General features: G+C 58.7%; 1 protein-coding gene across 1 annotated transcript; it reads left to right on the forward strand.

Moving 5' to 3' along the window:
• On the forward strand, positions 1 to 19,960 carry NKAIN1 (sodium/potassium transporting ATPase interacting 1; the record flags this gene model as incomplete). The annotated part of the gene is made up of 6 exons (XM_080357626.1): positions 1 to 54; positions 16,470 to 16,607; positions 16,776 to 16,856; positions 17,372 to 17,569; positions 18,162 to 18,222; positions 19,875 to 19,960. The coding sequence occupies 6 exons, from the start codon at positions 1 to 3 to the stop codon at positions 19,958 to 19,960; spliced, it is 618 nt and encodes a 205-aa protein (XP_080213752.1).
• Positions 19,961 to 21,782: the final 1,822 nt, after the last annotated feature.

Below are 21,782 nucleotides of genomic sequence, written 5' to 3' on the forward strand. Positions count from 1 at the left end.
ATGGGGAGATGCAATGGGAGATGTACGCTGGTCGGATTCTGCTGCCTGCAGCTGGTAAGGCGAGGGGCCGTCTGCGCTCATCAGCATGCCGGGTTGTGCTTTGTGCGAAATGTTGGCTGTCACCCTTACCCGCTCCGTCTCGCGGTGACCTTGCTGTGGGACCAGCTTGGGGACGCTTCGCTGCCACCGCCCCCGAAAGAAAAAAAAAACGAAAGATATAAAATAATCAAGGAGGAACAAAATGCCAGCCTTGTCCCCTGCCTCGGGCCAGCGCTGGCTGGAGCCGCGGCTGGGAGATGGATGCGAACCCGTTCCCTGCGCTGCCGGCGCCTGGGGATGCGTCTCCAGCAGGTGTGAGCTTTGTTCCCAACTGCAGCCTCTTCCCTCCGAGTTCGCTCCCGCCGGCGGTTTCGCATCCCAGTGACTCCCAGGATGTTTCTTGGGGTGCTGGTCCCCCGAGTTGGGGTAAGAGGGAAACTTGGAGCCGCTGCCAGCACTTTGTAAACTCTGCTGCTTTCGAGCGGAACTCGTCTGCCCGCGGCCGGGGACGCGGGGGTGTCGGGGGCAGAGAGAACGGAGAGGTTTCATTTTAATAAGATTGTTGTCTTTGTAATAATTACGTGCCATTCTTGCCGCCGCTCGCGAATCAATCTTCATCAGGGTGCTGGCAGAGGAGCAGGCGAAGGGAGCGTGGGGAGTATTTGGGGGGTTTTCTGATAAAACCAGCACGGATGAGCTTGCGATTAATTATCTCGGACAGCTCGTTCGTTAACGGAGGATCAGCAGCCTACAACTTGTCCCCGCGGCCATGCCGGGGCTCGTTGCAGCGGAGAAAACGAGGGGGGATTGCCGAAACGCGTGGCGGTCGTGCTGTGGTGTCCCCGGGGGTGCGGGTGACGGGGAGGATGGGGACAGCGATGGACACGGCTCCGGATCCCCACTGGCGATGACGGTGACATCCTGCTGACGGGCACTTGCTTCCCGGCGTCGCTCTTGTTCGTTCTCCATCCTGGGGAAGGCAGCGAGCGGGGAGGGGTCCCCACCTTCGGGTAGAGGGGGGACGCAGCTTTCCTGGGGGGACACGGGAAGCTTGGAAGCCAAGTCCCCAGTCTTGGGCTGCGGAGCCGCAGTGGGCTCATCCCCAGGCTGAAGTCCCTGTGTCCCCAGCGGGAATGGCCTCCTGTGTCCCCAGCTGTCCCCGCGGTTCGGTCTGTAAAGTCTTGCTCTGCACTTCCTCACCTTCCCCCGTATTCAGGATCAATCCGACGAGTGTTTTCTGGGTCTGCAGGAGTTTCTTGGCTTTCGATCACTTTTCATTTTTACCGCTCAGCTCCTAAGAAGGTTTGTTGGCGTTTATTCCCTGAGAAATCCTAGATCTGAGAGATTTTAATCTATTTATTTTAGGGGAAAAAATGAATCAGTGTGAGCTTCGGGGGTGGGAGAGCCGCTCCTGCTCGCAGCTGGAGGAACTTTGTGCTGCAGGTTGGGGGTCGGGTTGGCTGCAGGTTGGGGGTCGGGTTGGCTGCAGGTTGGGGATCAGGTTGGCTGCAGGTTGGGGGTCAGGTTGGCTGCAGGTTGGGGGTCAGGTTGGCTGCAGGTTGGGGTCAGGCTTTCCTCCCCACCCTCCCCTGTGTGTCCTGGTGCTGCTGGCGTCCCCAAAGCCCTGGCTCTGGAACTGTCCCTTACCTGTGGCCTTTCCACCCCAGGCTCATCCCGTAACCCAGCGCCACATCCCACAGCAGTGACACCCACCCCCCATGGAGAGAAGGCGCTGCTGGGTCCCTGGGTTTTGGGGTCTGGGTGCCCATCGGCAGCCAGCCCTGCGGTGAGGAGGTAGCAGGCGCCATCAGGGTGTCCCTTTGAGTGGCCAAGGCCAAGATGCATGCTCGAGGTGGCATGGGCGGGACCAGGTGGTGCCGAGGTTTGGGAGGGGACGATGGGGATGGGGGGTGACTCCTGACCCCATCTCTGCTCCTCTCCTCTGCTTCGGCTGCTCTGTGACACTCTTGACACAGGGACGTCACCACAGGGCTCGTGTCCCCTGGTCCAGGTGGCCTTGATGCCTGTCATGGGCTCCCTGCGCTATGGGAGGGGACAGCCCTTAGCCACCGGTGCTGGCTGGACTGGTGTGTGCTGGGGCTGCCTGAGAAGCCGTGCCCTGCTGCTTTGGGGTCAGATTGTGCCAACAGCGATCACGCTGGTGTGCCACACCTCATCACCCGCCAGCCCGTGCCTCAGTTTCCCTAAGCGGAGCCTGCAGGGGGTCCCCGTGCAAGGTCCCTGTGCTGGGGGGAGAAGGCAGGTCTGGGCAGGGAACACACGCTGCCCCGCGCAGCCCAGACCCCGGGCAGCAGCTGCACCCGAACCCGTCTGGGAAACTGGTTTTCGGACTGGGGAGCCTGGGCGGCCGCTTCGGAGCATCCCAATGTCCTACACGCTGCTCCAGCGCTCGGTGAGGCGGTGCTGCAGGCACTGGGTGTCCTCATTCCCAGGGGACAAGCAGCACCCACCAGATTTTGCCTCTTTTTCACTGGAAAAACCCAGGAATGCACTTTGCAGACACCCACCGGCACTGCCCCACCTCGGGAGGGGCTGCTGGGAGGTATCGCTGCTGGTGAGGTGAGATGAAATCAAAACTCTCAGGTTTTTGCTGGTTCTCCCCGTCATCTGAGAGACTCAGTGACTGGCTGGGGTGCTTGCGGTGGCTTAGTAAACCTTTCTCTGGGGTTCCCATTGTTGTCGGGAGAGTTTATCTTTCCTTTATGTAAAGATGAGAGCTGCTGAGGTGGTTGGATGGAAAATGAACCCAAAGATGACGCCACCCGACTCGACAGCACCAGCACCAGTGACCCTCGTTAACTCTGAAGCCTAGTGGTGTCGGTGGCAGGTGGGAGCAGTGGCGGTGCTGCTGTACCAGACCTCAGAGGCAGTGGTGCGGGACTGCTGGAACCTGAGGTCCGTCTGGATCTGTCCAGCTGCTGTCCCATGTCCCCTGGCTGTCCCGCTCTGTGCCCTGGGGCCGTGCTGGTGCTGCTGTGGGGCCGGTTGGCTTGAGTGGGCTCCTTCTCCCCTGCAAAGCGGTGACCCCACCAGCTCCCCTGCGGCGTGGGGCTCGTTGTGGGGTGGGATGCAGCTCCAGCCCCGGCGCTGGGTGGGGACAGGATGCTCAGCGCTCCCACCTCCGCCTGGCACGGCTCCGTGTCACTCCCAACCGGGGTTTCATTTCCTTCTTTGTTTCTCTCCTTCTCCTTTAATTGGCTGGAAAAGCAAAGCTCCGTTGGCACCTCCCGCGCGGCTGAGCCTGCGGGAGCCTGCCAGGCGTGCGGGGCCATGCGGTGCCATGCGGTGCCATGCGGGGCCGTACCGCGCCATGTGGTGCTGTACAGTGCCGTGGGAGCGGGGCTGCGGTTCCACCCCATCCTGCCTGCATGAGCCGTGGGGTTTGCATGGGGCACCCAGAGCCTCCAGGATGTGACCCCCCATCACTGAGCCTAAGGAGCTGGCGGGGTCGGCTTAATGAAGGATGAGAGAAAGGAGAGGGTGGTCCCATCCCCTGCATCCCTCAGCCACCAGCCCCAGGTGACATCCCCTTCCCGAATGGGACCCTGCTGCACCCTCAGGGACTTCACAGCCCTGCTGTCCCCTGGCAGCCCCAGCACCTCTCCCACCTCATCTGCCCAATTTTGGCCACGAACCCTCCAAATCCAGCGAGAATCAGCCACCGCCACCGTCTGCCGGCATCTTTTGTCCTCGTGCGGTTCCCATCCTGGCCGATCCTGGTGCGGGGACAGCGTGAGGACAGCGGGGCCGGAGCTGCCCCCGGCACCTTCCACCGCGGGGACGGGGGAAAGGAGCCCGGGCTGAACTCTGGATGGGGTTTTTTCAATTACACAATTAAATGCACAATTAGGTATAATTACCAGCGCTCAGAAGGCGCGACTGTTCATAATAGGCATGTAATCTACTGCAGTCACTGTTTATACTGCTCGGCTCCGCTCCCTAATGATTATGGAAAGCTTTCACATTTGCATGGTTGCCATGGAAATGGGGGGCAGACGGCGGCGGCGGGGACGCGGAGCCCCTCGTTTCCCCGCGCCCCGTCTCCTCGCGGCGGGACACGGGGGGTGCGGTGACGGTCCCGCGCCCGCGGGTGCTGCGGGTGGTGGGTGCTGGCGTGGAGGGACGGGGGCGCCCCAGGGATGGGCAGTGCCAGGGATCCAGAGACAGCCCCGGGGAGAACTGTGTGTGTTAGAGGTGTGAGAAACCCCAACCCACGTTGTCACCTCCCTGGGTGACCACCCCAAGAGCCACAGGAGGGCCCGTGGCTGCGGGTGGTCGTGGGGAAGCGTCCCAGCCCGGCGAGACCTCCGCGTGGCCACGCATCCTCCGCTGCATCCCCATTATTCACCGGCACAGCTTTGCTTGACAGGCCGCTATAAAGGTTTATTGGCGCGCGTTTGGGAAGGCAGAACGTTACAGCTCGCAATTAAAACCGCGATTAAAGTGCAGTACATCTAAATTTGCAGGACCAGCTAATGTGCACCCCAGAGTATTAACAAGACCGGTTGAAGATCTCTCTAAATCATTCACGCTGGTTCGTAACGGAGCTGAGAGCAATGGGGACTGGAAAATAAATGTCTCGGAGGGCTGGGTTGTAGAGAAAATAAAGAGGATGAGCCAGAAAACAGCCTGGCCCAGCACCGGAGCTGCGGGAGCAGGGGAAGGAAAGGCTGATGCACAATGTGGTCGGCAAAGCCTAAAACCTGATGGCCTATTTGGTGTCTGGGAAAATGAGTCTTGTCCAGCCAAACTTGATCTTGTTTCTTACTGAGCTCCCAGGTTTGGCTGGTGAAAGGGACTGAGCTGCCCTAAGGGTGTTGAGATGCCGACTAGCAATCTGATTTAATCCCGGGTGGCTTTGTGACAGGGAGGCGGCTTCAGACCCCGCTGGTCCCAGCGGTCCAGGCTGTGTCCCCATCCCGCATCCTCCTGGATGCCCAGGGATGTCCTTGTCCCCTTCACAGCATGGAGCTGGGGACAGTTTTTAGCTGAGGGCGCTGGAGCGTTGGGGGTTGAGTGGGGAGGAGATACCCTGCCCGAATTCTGGGGGGTGCTTGGAGGGCCAGAGGCGCTCGGGATGGGACTTGGCGTCTTTCTTTTCTCTTCCCTCCATTTGGAAGCAGCTATTTATTTCAATTTTCAAAATACGTATGTAACGGCCTGGAAAACTGGGAAGGCAAAGTTGGCAGAGAGCAGCCCCCATCGTATTTAAACAGGACATTAAACTCCGAGTGGTTTATTAATAAGATTAATAACAGCTCCCATGTGCTTGGCTGGGAAATTTCACCCGTCTTTGGTTTTTACTCTGCAGCAGAAGGAAATTTTACCGTGTTATTTAATAGTGTCCCTGCCCAGTGACAGCAGGGACAGTTCAGCAATCACCTGCACTGGGAACATGCCACACAGCCCTTTGTCACACGGGTGTGTGCAAATCACTCACGGTGCACAAGCGGTGCCACATCTGGGCTGTGAGTGGCAGAGGGGACTGTCGCCTTGGAGGGACGTGACATGGGGCAGCCCCTGAGCGTCCCTCAGGCACCCCGGGTGACAGCAATGGCACGGCAAAGCCACCGGTGCTGGCTGAGCTGTCAGGCTCCCAGCCTGGCCGTGTCCGGGCACCCTCGTCATCCTCGCTGCCCAGGCTGGGTGTCACCTAAGCAGGGGACACAGCCACCATGCCTGGCCCGGGGTCACAGCTGCGCTGTCACACACAGGAGACACAAGCAGAGACAGGGCAAAGAGCAAGCTCAGGGCTGGCCCGCTGCTTGGCTCTCAGGCTAATTACCTTGATTAGGGCTAATTGGTGCGCTGGGTCAGTCTGGTCTCTTCCCATAACCAGATCGATAGCAACGCCCTTTCCCACAGCAGAGCCCATGTCCTGGGGACACTGGGGACACCAGGGAGCCGGAGAGGAGCTGGTGCAGGACAGGGCGGCTTCACTTCCCCTGGGCTCTTGCTGAGGATGGAAATGTGAAGCTCTTTGGTGGTCGTGATCTGGGAAACCAAAGGGCTGGGGGTGGCCTGGGTCTGCCTTGGAGACTGGCCCAGTTTGGGGGATGCAGGGAGTCATGGGCACGCCACGCTGGCTCTGGAGCAGTGTGTGTGTCTGCCTGACACCTTGTCCCCCAGGCACCTCATGCCATCGCACAGGGATGCTCACATACAAAACGCCAGCTGGAAATGTCCCAGGGGAGAGAAGGTTGCTTGGGCTGTCATGGAGGATGCTCAGGTTCGAGTGGAGGATGCTGGGGGTGATGCTGGAGGATGCTGGAGGTGATGCTGGAGGATGCTGGGGTGATGCTGGAGGATGCTGGGGGTGATGCTGGAGGATGCTGGGGTGATGTTGGAGGATGCTGGGGTGATGTTGGAGGATGCTGGGGGTAGGAGCACAGGGTACTGGAGCAGCGCAGCGAGCGATGCTGAGGTTTCCCATGGGAAACCCTGTCCGCTCGTTACTCCTGCGCATTAGCAGCTCAGATTGATGGTGGTCCTCAGCTATGGCCTGGAAATGTCAAGCTGTGAGTCCTTGTCCCGGCCCCCTTGGGGCTCTTTCCTGCACACACATCCTCCCCCTCCTCCTCCGCTCCAGCAAAGGGCTGGGGACAGGGGGTGACTGTGGGGTTCAGGCGGGTCCCCGCTGCCTTGACCCATGTCCCGCAGCCCCGGGAAGGTGCAGCACCCGCCAGCAGCTTTGCACAAACCCTTTGCAGGCTCCAATTTGTATTTTCTCTTTTTTCCCCCCTATTTTGGCCCAGAACCAGCCCTGTCCCCCTTGCCCGCCCTGGGGGACGGTGTCCCCATCTGCACCTCTGGGCCCCCCCAGCTCCCGTCCCTCTGCCGCCTCCATCCCATCACCAGCCGGTTGCCAATTCCCCTTGGCAGCTGCCGGGACTCTGAGGCGGAACCGTCCTTTCCTGGCCCCTCATTGTAGCATCTGCCGCAGTTTTCCCTCGTCTCGGGGAGGAGGGGACACATCCAGACTGCTGTGATGGGCACCGGGGTGGCACAGGGCTGGCATCGAGTGCCCCTGCAGGGTGGGGATGGTGGCTGCTGGGGTGCAGTGACACCTGGGGGGTCTGGAGGGGCCTGTTTGCTCCCCAGGGCTGGAGGTGGCACGTGTGTGTTGGCAGTGACATCCCCGGCACGGCTGTGGGGCAGCCCTGTGGCCGTGGGTGCCACAGCTGGGCTTAGGTGGGGACATGGCAGGGACGATGCTGCAGGGCTTGGGACCAGGCGAGGAGCTCGCAGGGAACAGGGACGGTCCCCAAGAGCTGGGGGTCCCCGTGCAACCCTGGCCATGCCCCCATCCCCTCGTCTCCCCCCAGGAGTCCCCCGCAGCCCTGTTACAATTCATGGGTGATGCTGAGTTGGGTTTTCCCCCAAAACGTTGATCTGGAAATCCTCATCCCTCCTGCAAGGGCACCCAAAACGGGGGGAGGCTTGGAGCAGCACCCTGTGGGTGTCAAATTTGGGGGCAGCACCCATCTCCCAGCTGGGAAAGGCATCCCACGTGGTTATGGGGAGAGAAACAGACTTTTGGGGAAAATCCCAGTGTCCCCAGTGTGAGGTTGGCCGCGATGCCGGGGGCTGTGCCGGCCCTGCTGCAGAGTTTGGGGTGTTCAGGGCATTGTCCCCCCACTCAGGCACTGCGTTGTCACCGCCGCGACATCCCGTTGTCACCCTTGTCACCTCGTGCCGAGCGGAGCGGGACAGCCGCAGGGCTCCCCATCCACCACCATGCAACAAAGGGGTCCGTAAAATCAACCCCAAAACCCGCTTCCTGAATGCAGTGGGTATAAAAAGAGGATGAACTAATTAATAAAAGCAATTTTTATGGATGTTTAAGAAGTCTCTAATGAGCTCCCATCCACGGCAGCTGCTAATCGCTGCATTTAATAATGCGCCAGTGGTCACGGCGAAGGCGCCTTATTAAATCGTCTCCGTGATGAATGGGAAAGGGATCAGTGGGTTTAACAGAAACGGCTCTTTTGCTGAAGGAATTGTTCAAACTGTTCAGGTTTCTGGGTTTATTAGGGTGGCGCATCCCTCTGGTGCCTCTCCAGCCCCAGTCCCGGCTGCGGGTGGATGGGGCTCAGATGCTCCAGCTGGACCACAGTCCCGGTGCTGGAGCCGCGGGGCTGCGCTCCCGTCCCCGGTCACAGCCATGGGCAGGATTTAAGGAAAATGTCAGATTGGCTTGTTATTAAATCCCTTAATAGATAACGAGCAGCACTAATGATGTCCTGTGCAAACTGAAGCTCTGTAAACCACCCCAAAAAGCGTCAAGGTGCTGCTGGGGTGCGGGACACAATCAGCCAGGAGGAGACCTCGATCCCCTCCAGGAACTTGTTGCCGTTCAATGGAGAAAGGAGAATAAATCCCCAATTCTCCCCAAACCGCTGGTCCGTGAGGGTGTTGCTCACGGGGGTGGCAGCCCTGCCTGGGCGGGCAGCGATGCACCCTGATGCCCTGGGTTAAGGAATCGCCCCGAGGAGAGGGAAACTCGCTGGCTTTACTGGATAAATTCCTTTTGTGCCGCCAGCCACCTCCTCGTGGGCTGTGGGGCAGCTGAATCTCTTAAACCCGCATCTCAAGATGGTTTTGGCTTGTATTTTAAGGCTAAAAAATTGGATAAGTGCTGGAAGTAACACCCACACTCGCGGGACTCGGGGGGCGCACCCGTGGGTACCACCCTCGGATGCCGCTTCATCCCTCCAGGATGCAGGAGCATCCCCTCCTCCTCCAGAACAGCTCTACCCTCCCATCAAGATCAATATTTGGGGAGCGGCAGGCGGGTTCTCCTCCCCGCCGGCTGCCACCGGCTGCTCCTTTCGCAGCACCACCGCTCGCAGGGATTATTTTTGCTCCCCAGCTCATTAAGGGGGTTGTTACCAGGCAGATTTCCTCACCCGAGTTTCTCCTTCCCAGCCTGCGGGCCGGGGGAGGAGGGATGCCGGTTTCCATAGCGATGCGCTTGGCTTTAATCAGTATTTCTTTCCTGGGAGAATTGATTACGAAAGGTGTCACTAAAGAAGTCAGTAAATTGGATTTTTTTATATATATATATTTATTTTTTTTTCTCTTTCTCTCCCCTCTATCGGATTATATTAACAGCATCTTTGAGGCACCGTTTGAGATCCGGGGGAAATTACCTCTTGCTTCTCACAGATGTCGGGCTAAAGAACTTAACTGGGAGAATTAGCATCGAAATTGCCTGCGGCTTAATCCTTGTCCGGATGGGCTCGGCCGGCACGGGCTGGTGGGGCCGTCTCAGCCGGGATCTGCCCCATCTCACCTGTCTCCACATCTGGTGGGTTTCTGCAGATGTTTGGAGGGCGATTTGTCCCATTCCTGCTCTTTGCAATAGCCCAAAGCTGCTTTTCCTGCTTGCTCCCCATCCCATTTGAAATTTAGGGGGTCAGGCTCCCCCGATCTCTCCCAGCTCCTCGTCTTGTTTGCTGTTCCTGTGCGCTCCCCAAACTTAAGCCAGAGATCTCCCAAATTTATGCCAAATACCCCTCCAAATTTAACCCCAACAACTCCCAAACTTTAGCCCCAAATCCCCAGATTTAACCCCAAGATCCCCCAGATCTAAGACCAAGCTGCTCAAAATCTAAGCCAAAGTCTTCCCAAATTTAAGCCCAAGATCCCCAGATTTAAGCCGAAGATCCTCCAATTTTATACCCAGTATCCTCCAGATTTAAGGTAAAGATCCCCAGATTTAAGCCCCAAGATCCCCCAGATTTAAGCCCAAGATCTCCCAGGTTTAAGCCCAAGATCCCCCAGATTGAAGCCCGAGACCCCCAGACTGAAGCTCCAGCCCCGGCTGTCACTGTGTCCCAAGGGCAAACCGGCATCTCCGGACTCGTGGGAGAAATCACCCCACTCTGAGCAATTCCCCATTTGCTCAGGGGGGTTTTAGGGTTTTTTGCTCCATTTTAATGAATTCCCAGCCTCTCAGAGGCTGTGCCGCTGGTGTGGTTGCTGCTGCGAGTCTCTGGCGTGATGACAAGCTGTGGCTTGTTGTGGCTAATTGAGCCGCTTGATTAATCCCATTTTTCTTCATCCGAAAGGCTGTTTGTTGGTGCCGGCGTTTGTGGGGGGACAATTGCTGATGGTTTGGAGACAGCAAGTGCCTCTGAGGCTGAGCCGAGGATCGGGGATCTGTGCTGGATGGGGCGGAGGGGTTATTGCTGTGGGATGGGGTGGGGTGGGATGGGATGGGATGGGATGGGATGGGATGGGGTGGGGTGGGGTGGGGTGGAATGGGATGGGATGGGATGGGATGGGGTGGGATGGGGTGGGATGGGATGGGATGGGATGGGGTGGGATGGGATGGGATGGGATGGGATGAATGATGAGTTGGATGGGGTAGAATGAGACAAACGGATGAATGGGGTGGAATCTGTGGATAGGATGGATGCCATAGGGTGGATGGGATGGATAAAATGGGATGGGATGGAGTGGGTGGGACCAAGGGGACAGCAGGCACCCCCATTCACACTCCATCCCCCAGCTGGTTATTCAGCATGACACGGGACCAATTCGCCCATTGAGCGGGTCTTCTCCAGCACTCCTCCATGCCTCAGTTTCCCCATTAGACATTCCAATGGGTTTGGAGCAATTCCCAAGGGGACAGAGCAGTTCCCAGCGGGATGAATCCTGTTGTGCGGGAGCATGGCTGGAGCCGGGCTGCCCTGGGCGAGATGGGGAATGAGCCACTTGCTCCGCTTTTCCTCGGTGTTGAAACATTTCCTTGGTGGGAGGCAAGAAAAACATCTCATCTTGGCATTTCTAGGATGGTGCAAATCATAGATGTAATCTTGAATTGAAGTTAAATAGACGCAATATTGTTTTAAAGTTAAATAGATGTAATATTGTATTGGAGTTAAACCGACCTGCTCATGGGAAATTTGAAATGTGTGATGTTTGCCTGAAGAAACAAGAGTTGAAAGCCCTCTGGGGGTGACAAGGGGCTGTGGGTCTCCGCTGGGGACATGGGGGGCAGTGAGAGCCAAATCCGCCCCAAACCGGCGGTTTTGGGAGCCGATGGGCTCAGCAGCGGCTCTTGGGGCTTTGTTGGAGCAGGCGATGGAGCATCCTTGTCCGCAGGGACACCCGCTGCCCCGGCTTTCACTGTTCTCAGCATCTCAGAGCACTGCAGAGATCTGGGGGTGTCCCCCGTGCTGTGCCTCAGTTTCCCTTCCCTACGATGAGGCAAAACCAGGAGGGGGCTTGATTTAATCTGCCTGGTGCAAAGGGCACTTTGCAACCCTTCGGCTGCATTTAGGGGAATTGCGATTATTAATTATTATTATTATTGCCGTTCGGCTGCATTCCCCAGCCCCCCTTGCACAGCAGAGGAACCCCCAAGGCTGGGTGGAGCCAGGAGCTCAGATCTGGGGTGCAGAGCTCAGGTGCCGGGGTGTCCCAGGGGTGCTGGGGGTGGGTGCAGGGGGTGACCCCGCACCCAGGGGTGCTGCCCGGACCGGGGCCATATCCAGCCCAGGGAGCAGGTTGGTGGCAGCGCGGTCCTGGGGTGCAGCGTCTAGACAAGCGCATCCAGCCGGGGCTGCCGCCGCGTTCCCATGGCAACGCTGCCGGATGCGGCGAAATGAAATAAATAACCGAGGGTGGGGGTGGGAAAAAACGGGCGAGAGGAAGGAAAGCCCGTCGGGTGGGTGCTGGGTGGGCGATGGGGAGCCCTGGAGAGGGACCCCGCGCACCCCAAGTCTCTGCTTGTGTCCCCAGCACCCGCAGCTGCATCCCGCAGATCTGGGATGCTTGAGCCACATGCCGTGAGCTCCTAAATGCAGCAATGCTGGATGCATGGAGGCCAGGCGCCCCCAAAACCCACTGGCATCAACAGGGGGGTTGCAACAGCTGTGGAAGGACCTGATTTGTGCCTCTTTCATCCCGCTTTTTGCTCCTCCCGTGTTTTACAACGGGGCTGCTCGGTCCCAGAGCACCTTGTCGGCCAAGCGCCGCATCCTGCTCGTCACCACCTGATACTGTAGGCTCCGGCGCCTTTAATTTCTTTTCCTTTGCGATTTCATGAAGGCTTTTGCAAGTTGGAAGTAGGTCAAGAACTTGTTTCCAAGTCATTAAATGAAGTCCCTGGGTTCACAGCGGTGTTTGCACCTTCTTAATAGTCAATTCACTCGCTTGCCGTTCATTTAAATCGCAGCCAATTTCCCTAAGTGGAGGCGGGCGGCTCGTGGGTACCGAGATGAAAATGCCTCCGACAGCTCCTCGGGCTCCCCGGGAGCAGGACGAAGGTGTCACAAGAATGAAAATCAGCAAAACACCTTAAACTGCCTAAAAAAAAGAGGATGAAGGGGTGGGGGAGCCTGCACAGGTGCTGTGGGGCTCAGGGTGGGGATGCAGGACCGTGTGGCGTCCTTTGGGGCAGGGAGATGGGCTTTGCTTTCCCTCCTGGGAACAGGATCCAGCTGGTCCCCAAGAGCCCCCCAGTGATGCTCCACCTGCCTGGGGACACCCAGCTCTGGGGGCTGCGGGAAACGTGTCCCTTGGGGACCAACAGCATCGAGCACCGCGCTAGTGGGCCAGGTCCTGCCCCATAGCTCTGCTTAGGGGGTGTGTTTTCCCTAATCCCCACAATTTGTTTGGCCAAGACTCCTAGAAACAGGGCATTTCTACCCCGAAAAAACAGGACAAGCTGGGGGGAGGGCGATGCTCTCGCAGCATCTTCGGACGCAGCACGGAGGGGAATTCAAGGCGGAATAAAAACCCCAAATCTCTTCAAAATGCAGCGAAATGAAAAGTTAAATCCCCGGCGAGCCCCAGGCATATGGTGTTCGGGAGGAGATCGCCCGGCTGAAGGATAATAACCCATCGGGGGGTAGCGGAGCCCCCGCTCCGCTCCTGCCAGGCCGCAGCACGCGGGGAGGGCACAGGGTTCATTCCAGCCCGACGCGCAGATGCTGCTGCTGAGATCAAGGGCAGCAGGCAGCCCGCGAGCATCCTGCCTGTGCTGCCTGCACTGCCTGTGCTGCCCGTGCTGCCTGCGCTGCCCGCGCTGCCCGTGCTGCCTGTGCTGCCCGCGCTGCCCACGGTGCCCGCGCTGCCCGTGCTGCCTGCTCTGCCCGTGCTGCCTGCTCTGCCCGTGCTGCCCGCGCTGCCCATGCTGCCCGCGCTGCCCGTGCTGCCTGCTCTGCCCGTGCTGCCTGCTCTGCCCGTGCTGCCCGCGCTGCCCACGCTGCCCGCGCTGCCCGTGCTGCCTGCTCTGCCCGTGATGCCTGCGCTGCCCATGCTGCCCGCGCTGCCCGTGCTGCCCATGCTGCCTGTGCCCGCCTCACTGAAATGAAAACCATGCAGCTGGATTGTCAGGAGCCAGAATCTTCAGCCAGAATATTGTCCTGTTTCTGGGAAAAATCAGAGGGGGATATTCCCATCTCCCGCCCGTGGGGTTGGTGAGGATGAAGGTGGAAAAAAATAGATGGGAAAGTTTCCATCCTAGAAACAAGGATGTTCACCCCGCAAAGGGGTTTTGCCCAAGTAGTAAAAATGTGCAAACCCCTTATTCTGCCCCAAAACAGCCCAGGTGAAGCGGCAGCGGGCGAGGGTCCCCAGGACAGGGGAGAGCACGTGGTGGCCTGGCTGGGCTGTCCCCGCAAGTAGAAGGATGGAGTGACCGGTGTCACCCTGTGAATTAATGGGGCTGGACCCCCATGTCACCGTGCCCCCCACTCTGTGTCACAGATGCCCAACATGCTCCAGACACCTGTGCTCCCCCTTGGGAATGTCGGGGACAAGGGGCTTTTATTTCAGAGCAATTAAATACATAATTATGTGCCCAGAAGAGTCACTGCCTGGCCATGGGGGGTGACACGGCTTGAGATGCAGCTGGGGAACGGGGGGGTCACTGCCCTGTGTCCCCAAACATGACCTACTGCCTGCTGCGCCCTGAGGTGCTGGTGCACCCTGGGGTGCTGCTTGGGAGGCTTTGGGGTGGGCAAGGGCACAGCGAGCAGCAGAGATGTCCCCAGAATGTCACCCAGCACCCAGCCATGCAGCTCTGCACCTTTGCGGGGGCTGAGGGAGAGACTGGAGGGACCACCCCCTCCCCAGCTCTACCAGCAGTTGACCTCCCAGCACTGGAGCTCCCGTCTCCCTCCACTCGTTAATTATTGAGGCTTTGGAGATGCAATAATATATTTATGCGCGTGTGTCAGCAAACATGTCATTGCCATCACAGGCGAGGCGAGAGGATGGAGCCGGGGAGGGGTCAGCGCCGCCTCCCCCGCGGAGCCTAGGGGACCGGGGGCCGCAGCTGGGCCAGTGTCCTTGCCCTGGGCCATGGTGACACGAGCGTCACCTCCCTGGGCACTGCGGGAGGGGGATGTGGGTGAATCCTCCCTGCGATTGCCGAGGCTGCTGAGCACGGATACACGAGCTCCTGGGTCTCTTGTGTCCACAGGTGGCCGAGTCCTTACGTCCCTCTGGCTCTGGGGGTAATTAAGTGGTTTTTGGAGAGGTCTCTAAGACCATGGGGTGTGACAGCTGTGATGGAGGATCTGCTGCCAATCCTGCTTCCTTGGGCTGCCGTAAATCCCAGGCAGGGTTGTGGGCTGGGGGGACCATGGTGGCTCTGGCTTGTCCCTGGTGGGGGCAGCAGGGTGAGAGGTGGCCCCGGGCCACACTGTGGGGGTGACACGGGGACAGATGAACTCTTTTGCACTTCAATTTGCTGCCAACACCCCTAAAAAATCCCATTTTCTCCAGCTCTGCCTCAGCGGTTCTGCCTGCCCAGAGTCCCGGGCTGAGCCTCCGCCTGTCCCCTCCTGTCACAGCCCCGTCCCCTCCTGTCACACCCTCCCCGGGGACCCCACGCGCTGCTGGCGCCTGGTCCCCACATCTCGCCCGCTTCGATTCCTTGATTAAAATAAAATCATTGCAGGTGAGGCGTTTCAATTAGCAGGACTCTGGCACACGTCTTCCCCTGACTAATTGATGTGATTTGCTGCAAAGGGAACTTTTGGGGCTGATCGATAAACTAGAGAGTGTTTAATTAAGAGGGAGCCCTAAAACTCGTTGCATTGATCAGTTGCAGGTTTATCTTAATTAGCAGTGGGATGGTGTGTGGTTCCCAGCCCCACACCCCCAGTGGCATCACGGCTTGGATGGCAGAGAAGCAGCAACACCTGAAAGAGCAGAGCAGGGTGTTAATGAGGGGAGGTCAATAAATGAGGCTGCTATTAGCATGGGAAATGCCCCTCATGGGAGGGAGATGGCCTGAGGAGGATGCTCTGAGCTCTACAGGTTGCATTTGGGGGTGGATGCTGCTGGTTTCCAGGTTGTTTGGAGGTTTCTTGTGGAGTGTGTGGTGAGTCTGCAGAGCCCCTTGTCCTGCTCACCAGTGATGTTGAGCCCCGCAGCTGGGCTGGGCTTGTTCCCTGCCCTGGCTTTGGTTGGGGCCACTGGTGACAAAGGGCTGTGGGGCGTTGGAACAGGCTGCCCAGGGCAGTGCTGGAGTCACCATCCCTGGAGGGCTGGACAGACGGACATGAGGTTCTCAGGATGTGGGGCAGGGATGGGGGTGGGGGAATGGTTGGATTCCATCATCCTGAGGGTCTCAGAGATTCACTGATACCAAAACTCACAGCCTTCCCACCTGCCCCCTGCTCAGCAGCTCTGTCAACAGCCACCGGATCGATGGGCGGCTGTGAAACCCCGAGTGCTGCGCTCCTTGTATCATTTATTATTTACGTCTCTCAATTTAAAAGATTTACAGCCTGGTTGTAAGTATTTCCAAAGGCTGTTTTCTCAGAGAGTTTAAGTAGCGTGGAAGTGAATTAAGCCGCAATGCAAACAGCCTCGGTCCCGGCCCCGCGGATGCTGGGGCTGCTCCGTGTCTTTGTGTCGTCTTCAATGGAAATTGGGGTCCTGCTGGCAGGGATCCGGCAGATCCCATCCCGGGAATAGAGAAGGGAATGGGATACCATGGTTGTCAGCTCTGCCTTTGGCTTTCCACCCACTGGCGGTTGCGCACGCAGATGCACCAGCCGTGCCTCATCCTCAAGAAACGCTTAGGGAAGGACTTTTGCCACCTCATTTATTTCCCCTGTGGAATTAGGACGCGTTAGGTCGGTCTGGCTGGGCAGGGATGCTGCGTTGGGAAACTGAAGCACGGAGGGTGCTGTTGGGACAAGCCGGCAGCTCCCTGCTCCACCTTCTCAGCTCCAAATATTCCTGATAACCCCTCGCTGGCCACCACACGCCTGCCCACCACGGCCAATGCGTCACGCAGACATTTCAGCCTATTGCAACTAATTGTTCGTGGGACTTCCCATTAATTACTGGCTGCTCTTTGCGTTCAGCACCCCGGGAGCCGCTGCGGTGACCGGTGTCCCGCTCTAACAGCCGCACCCCGCTCTGCTCTGCTGCAGGTCGCGGCGCTGGAGAGGCAGATCTTTGATTTCCTGGGCTACCAGTGGGCACCCATCCTGGCGAATTTTTTACACATCATGGCTGTTATTTTGGGTATTTTTGGGACCGTCCAGTACAGATCCAAATACCTCATGATGGTAGGTACCGCTGTGGAGGATGCTCCCGCGCCTGGGTGCAGTGTCCTCAGCCCCAGGTCCTGTATCCCAACCCAGATCCCTGTGGATCCAGCGGGATCCAGCGAGCTGGGGGGATGGAGCGGGGTGTGTTTCGGCACGGTGTACCCTGACCAGCTCTCTCCCTGGCAGTACGCGGTGTGGCTGGTGCTGTGGGTCGGCTGGAACGCCTTCATCATCTGCTTCTACCTGGAGGTTGGACGCTTGTCACAGGTAACGCTCCCCCTATCGCCTTCCCTCCATCTTTCCATCCTCCCTGCTGTCCTGCTCTCACCCTCCTCCTTCCCCTGTCCCCAAAAAGGACCCAAAACCCCCAGGGATGCAGAGGAGGTTGCCCAGCATCCCTGGACCATGCTGGGGGGTGATCCCACGGTCCCATCTTTCAGATGGCTGAATGCAGCTGCAGCATCACCAGCAGCTGTGTCCCTGCCTCAAGGCCAAGCTGCTGCGTTGGTGACAGCTCTGTGACATCCAGGATGTCACCTGGGCATCATGGCACACCTGTGTGCTGCTTCACCAAGTGGTCTGTGCCCACCGGTGTCGGGGGAAGCCACAAGCCCTGAGGACACTGGCTGTGTGTCAGGGAGATTTGGGGTTCATCAGCTGCGCCGGGTGCCTGCGATGCTCGTGGAGCATCCTTGGGTTGGAAAAGCCCATTTTGTGTCTGCCCGCTCTGCAAAGAGCCCCAGCTCCACAGCCTGTGCCGCCTCCTCTGCTCCTTCCCGCAGGACCGGGACTTCATCATGACCTTCAATACCTCACTGCACCGCTCGTGGTGGATGGAGAACGGGCCGGGCTGCCTGGTGACGCCGGTGCTCAACTCCAACCTGGCGCCCGAGGACCATCACGTCATCACCGTCAGCGGCTGCCTGCTCGACTACCAGTACATCGAGGTGGTGAGCAGTGCCACGCAGATCTTCCTGGCGGTAAGGGCGGCTGCCGCCGCTTTTCCTCCTCATCCCAAATCGCGAAGTGAGGAAGAGGGAATGATGGCAGGGACGGGGGTGGACAGATTCCAACTGGAGGTGTCCCCCCATCACACAGCCATTCTGTAGCATCAAGGGCAGCATTGGCTTAGGGGTGGGAGGAGCGGAGCATTGCGGGGGTGCTGCCCACCCCAGAACCTGCTGTGGGTTGGGTGCTGCAGGAATGTGGGGGGTCTCAGTGTAACACACCGGGGTGTGGGACCTGGTGGGATGTGCCGCTTGCTGGTAAGGGGGGGTCCCCCCTTCCTGGTAGCTCTGTCACCCCATGGGGAGGCGGGAAGGGGACACACGGGGATGCAAAGCTCCTGGGGAGCCTGGGAGGCTCAAATAAAATCACAGGATGGTTTGTGTTGAAGGACCTTCCCAGCCCCCAGTGCCCCCCCTGCCATGACAGGGACATCGTCACCAGCTCAGGGTGCTCAGACCCCGTCCAGCCTGGCCTGGGGTGTCTCAGGGATGGTTCATCCACCGCCTCTCTGGGTACCTGGGCCAGGCTCTCACCGACTTCTCCCTGTTTGCTTTTGTTTCACAGCTTTTCGGCTTTGTCTACGCCTGCTACGTCAGCAAAGTGTTCCTGGAGGAAGAAGACAGCTGTAAGTGACACTTGCTGGGGACGGGAGCGGTGCCTGGGCTGCGGGTGGGCGAAGGGATCCCTTTAGTTGGGTTTTTTGCCCTGTTTTTCCAAAATCATTCTACAAAACACCCCTCCAGAAGCGCTGAGCCCCCCAGCCTCAATTAACCAGGCGGTTGAGGCCGTAGCCGTCCAACCGCATTAAATGCTCATCTGCCATTTATTAATTGGCGCCAGCTGGCAGCTCCCGCGGGCAGGGACGCGCCAAAGCCACCGGGATACATTCGGCATCGCGCTCCTTCCCCACGGCACCGGATCGGCGGCCCCGCCGGTGCCGGGACCCACCGATGGTCCCAGCCGGGAGGTGCCGGGTCCGGCACCCCCGCATTCTCACCGCAGCGCTGCCGGGAGCCGATGTAGCGGAAAAGGAAAATCTCCGTGTGAAATTGGACACTGCCTGCGGTAATAACTTGTTTCTGTACCGGGGGAGCTGGCAAAAGGGTTTATCTACCACCGCCGGCTTTGAAGCGTGTTTGCATTCAAACAAACTCCTGCATTCAATACACTTTTAATATTAATGCTGCTGGAGCCCAAGATTCAAATGCAGCTTTTTTAATGGAATATCTTATTAGATTTGGAAATGGATGGATGGCATCAAAATTGAGAGCTGGCTGAATATTAAGTCGGGAAGATAAATATGCTGGGAGAACTGGGCTCCCCCCTCGAGCTTCCTGCTGTTTCCTGGACACCCACGTGTGAACCCACCCGGATCTCAGCTCTATGGGGATTAATATATTGGTTTTTGGGACATGGGTCACACTGCAGGTCCCGTGGGGGTTTGGAAACCCCCTTGGCTGCGCGTGGTGCCCGTTCCTGGGCTGGCTGAGCAGGGTGAGGGTTCAGGTCTGGGGGCAGGTGGAGAATCCCAGGTTGGAAGGGACCACAAGGATCATAGAATCATGGAATGGTTTGGGTTGGAGGGACCGTCCCAGCCCCCAGTGCCCCCCTGCCATGACAGGGACATCTTCCCCAGCTCAGGGTGCTCAGACCCCGTCCAGCCTGGCCTGGGGTGTCTCAGGGATGGTTCATCCACCACCTCTCTGGGTACCTGGGCCAGGCTCTCACCACCCTCAGGCAACAATTCCTTCCCCATGTCCAGCCTGAATCTCCCTCTTTTAGTTTAAAACCATGAACCACTGGGCTGGAAATTGCAGCCGTGACAACTGATATACTGGTGTCTGCAATTCCCGTAAATGACAGGCTTGAAACAAGATGTATTTCCCCCATAACTCTCCTTAAATGCCCACTTGGAGACAATAATAGGGTAATTTTCCCCACTTTGTCCAGCCTGCAATGCAAGGGCTATGGTGGTGAGGAGAGGAGAGCCCGAGGGACCTCTGCGAGCTGGTCCAGCTCCTTTCCTCTGATTCTCACCACGCTTTCCTGGGATGCTGCTGGGACCGGGGCTGTTGCCATGACCTGGGATGCTGCTGCAACTTGGGATGCTGTGGTGACGTGGGATGTTGCAGTGACCCGGGATGCAGCTGCAAACTGTGATGCTGCATGTCCCTGGGGTGCTGCAGTGACCTGCGTGACCCACGGGTACCATCGGGGCAGGTAAACCGCCCTGCTGCCCTCCCCAGCTCACCTCGCTGCTCTCCCCCCTCTCCCCAGTCGACTTCATTGGCGGCTTTGACTCCTACGGCTACCAGGCGCCCCAGAAAACGTCACACCTACAGCTACAGCCGCTCTACACGTGAGTCCGCACCGGGGAAAAGCCTTGGGGATGCTCAGGGATGCAGGAGCCCCTCGAAGGTGCCTCATCACACCATCGTAACCCAAAATATTTGGGTCTGTGGGTCTGCTTGGTCTCAAAAAGCGCAGGAGCTCCACAGGGGCTGGGGCTGGGCAGTTTTGGGGGGGATCGTGCCCTTGTTGTGCTTTTTGCTGTTTTCGTTTGCTGAGCAGCAGCGCGCCGGCGCTGCCCGGGGGAGCACAGCTCTTCAGATAAGTGCAGCTGACTTGCTTCTTCTCCCTTACCCATTAAGCTTAACTAGATAAATGCTCAAACGCGATAAGGCTGCGAAATCTAAAGGGATTAGCCTCGTGCGGGCTTTGCCGGATGCCAAAAATTAATTATATTTTAAGCCTTCTATGCAAATTCAAGGGCACGCCATGCAATTAGAGATGCAAAGAGGGGGCTGCGGTGGAACAAACACGTTTATGTTGTTGCTGGGCCCTCCCTGGGTGTTTGGGTCTCCTGTGTGCTCTCCCTGCTGCAACAGTGCGGGGGAGCACCCATGGGTGCTGTGCCTCGAGCTGGAACGTCCCCAAGAGCCCCCCGGTCCCTGGGTGAGTGGGGCACAGCAGGACGGGGACATGGATGGTGGCACGGCCTGGGGGTTGAGGGGGGTGTCCTGCCCCCGCAGTGGGTGATGGAGGGTTTGAGTGCACAGTTTGGGGATGGGTTGTGTCCCCCCCAGGTACCAGAGCACCTCGTCCCATGGTGACGCTGGGGACAGTGCAGCCTGGCTCCCCAGCCTCACTCCCCACCTGCGGGGCTGGCTCGGTCAGCAGTCCTTGTAATTAGATTGCTTCCTAATTAATCAAGCTCGTGGGCCACCCGCATCCTTGTGGCCTTTCTGCCCAGGAGGGGTCACAACCAGACACTGTCACGGCTCTGCCAGCCTCCCTGCCCGCAGCCCCCTCCATCCTACCCCGGCAGCTCATTAATAACTTGCCACCTAATTAATGCAGCTGTAATTTATATCAAGGTGCCTCCATCACCCTGACAGCGTGGTGGGTCAGGCTCGTGGGGCCGGGGGGATGCACCCTGTCCCCAGGGTGTGAGACACTGGGTGCTGTGGCAGCACGGTGACACCCGAGGGGAATTGGGGGGTGCTGGTGCAGCGGTGGCCCCACCTCGGGGGGACAGGGGAGGTCTCGCTGCCACCTGTGACCCATGCAAGATGTGCAAGGTGCCGTCCCAGCTTAGTGGAGCGAATCCGGCCACTTGTGTCCCCAGGGGACAGCTGAGCGGGAGGGACGTGGGGCTGCATCCTGGCCCAACAAATTAAAGCTTATTGTGCCGTTCCCAATTAGCTGTAATTGGATTAATGGTGGCGCGGGGGAGGGTTTCCACCCAGCGGAAGGAGGAGGATGTGCCATGTCAGCAACTGCTCCTCTTCCCCTCGGGTCCCTCCTGCCTGGCCAGGGTGGCACCGGGTCCCCACCCGCCATCTGGGTACCCACACTGTCTGTCCCCCACCCTGAGAGGGGGCCCTCACCTCCAAAATCCCTCCTGTAGCACATGGGGACGGTGGGAAACGCAGGTTGGGAGCTGGGAGCTGAGACCGGGGCAGTTGTGACAGGGATGGGGGTCCCATGTGCTGTCCCAAGGGACGGGGGGTGTTTCTGGTGTGAGGGGCTGTGTGTGTGCCCTCTGCTGTGGCTGTGTCCATGTGTCTGTTTGTCCGTGTGTCTGTGTGTGCCCTGTGCCAGGATCTGGCCCCCCTTGTGACAGGGACTCCCAGACCCTGGTGTCACCCTGACCCCCTCTCCCCTCTGTCCCCAGGTCCGGGT

This window comes from Nesoenas mayeri (assembly GCF_963082525.1).
Source record: "Nesoenas mayeri genome assembly, chromosome: 21".
NCBI lineage: Eukaryota > Metazoa > Chordata > Aves > Columbiformes > Columbidae > Nesoenas > Nesoenas mayeri.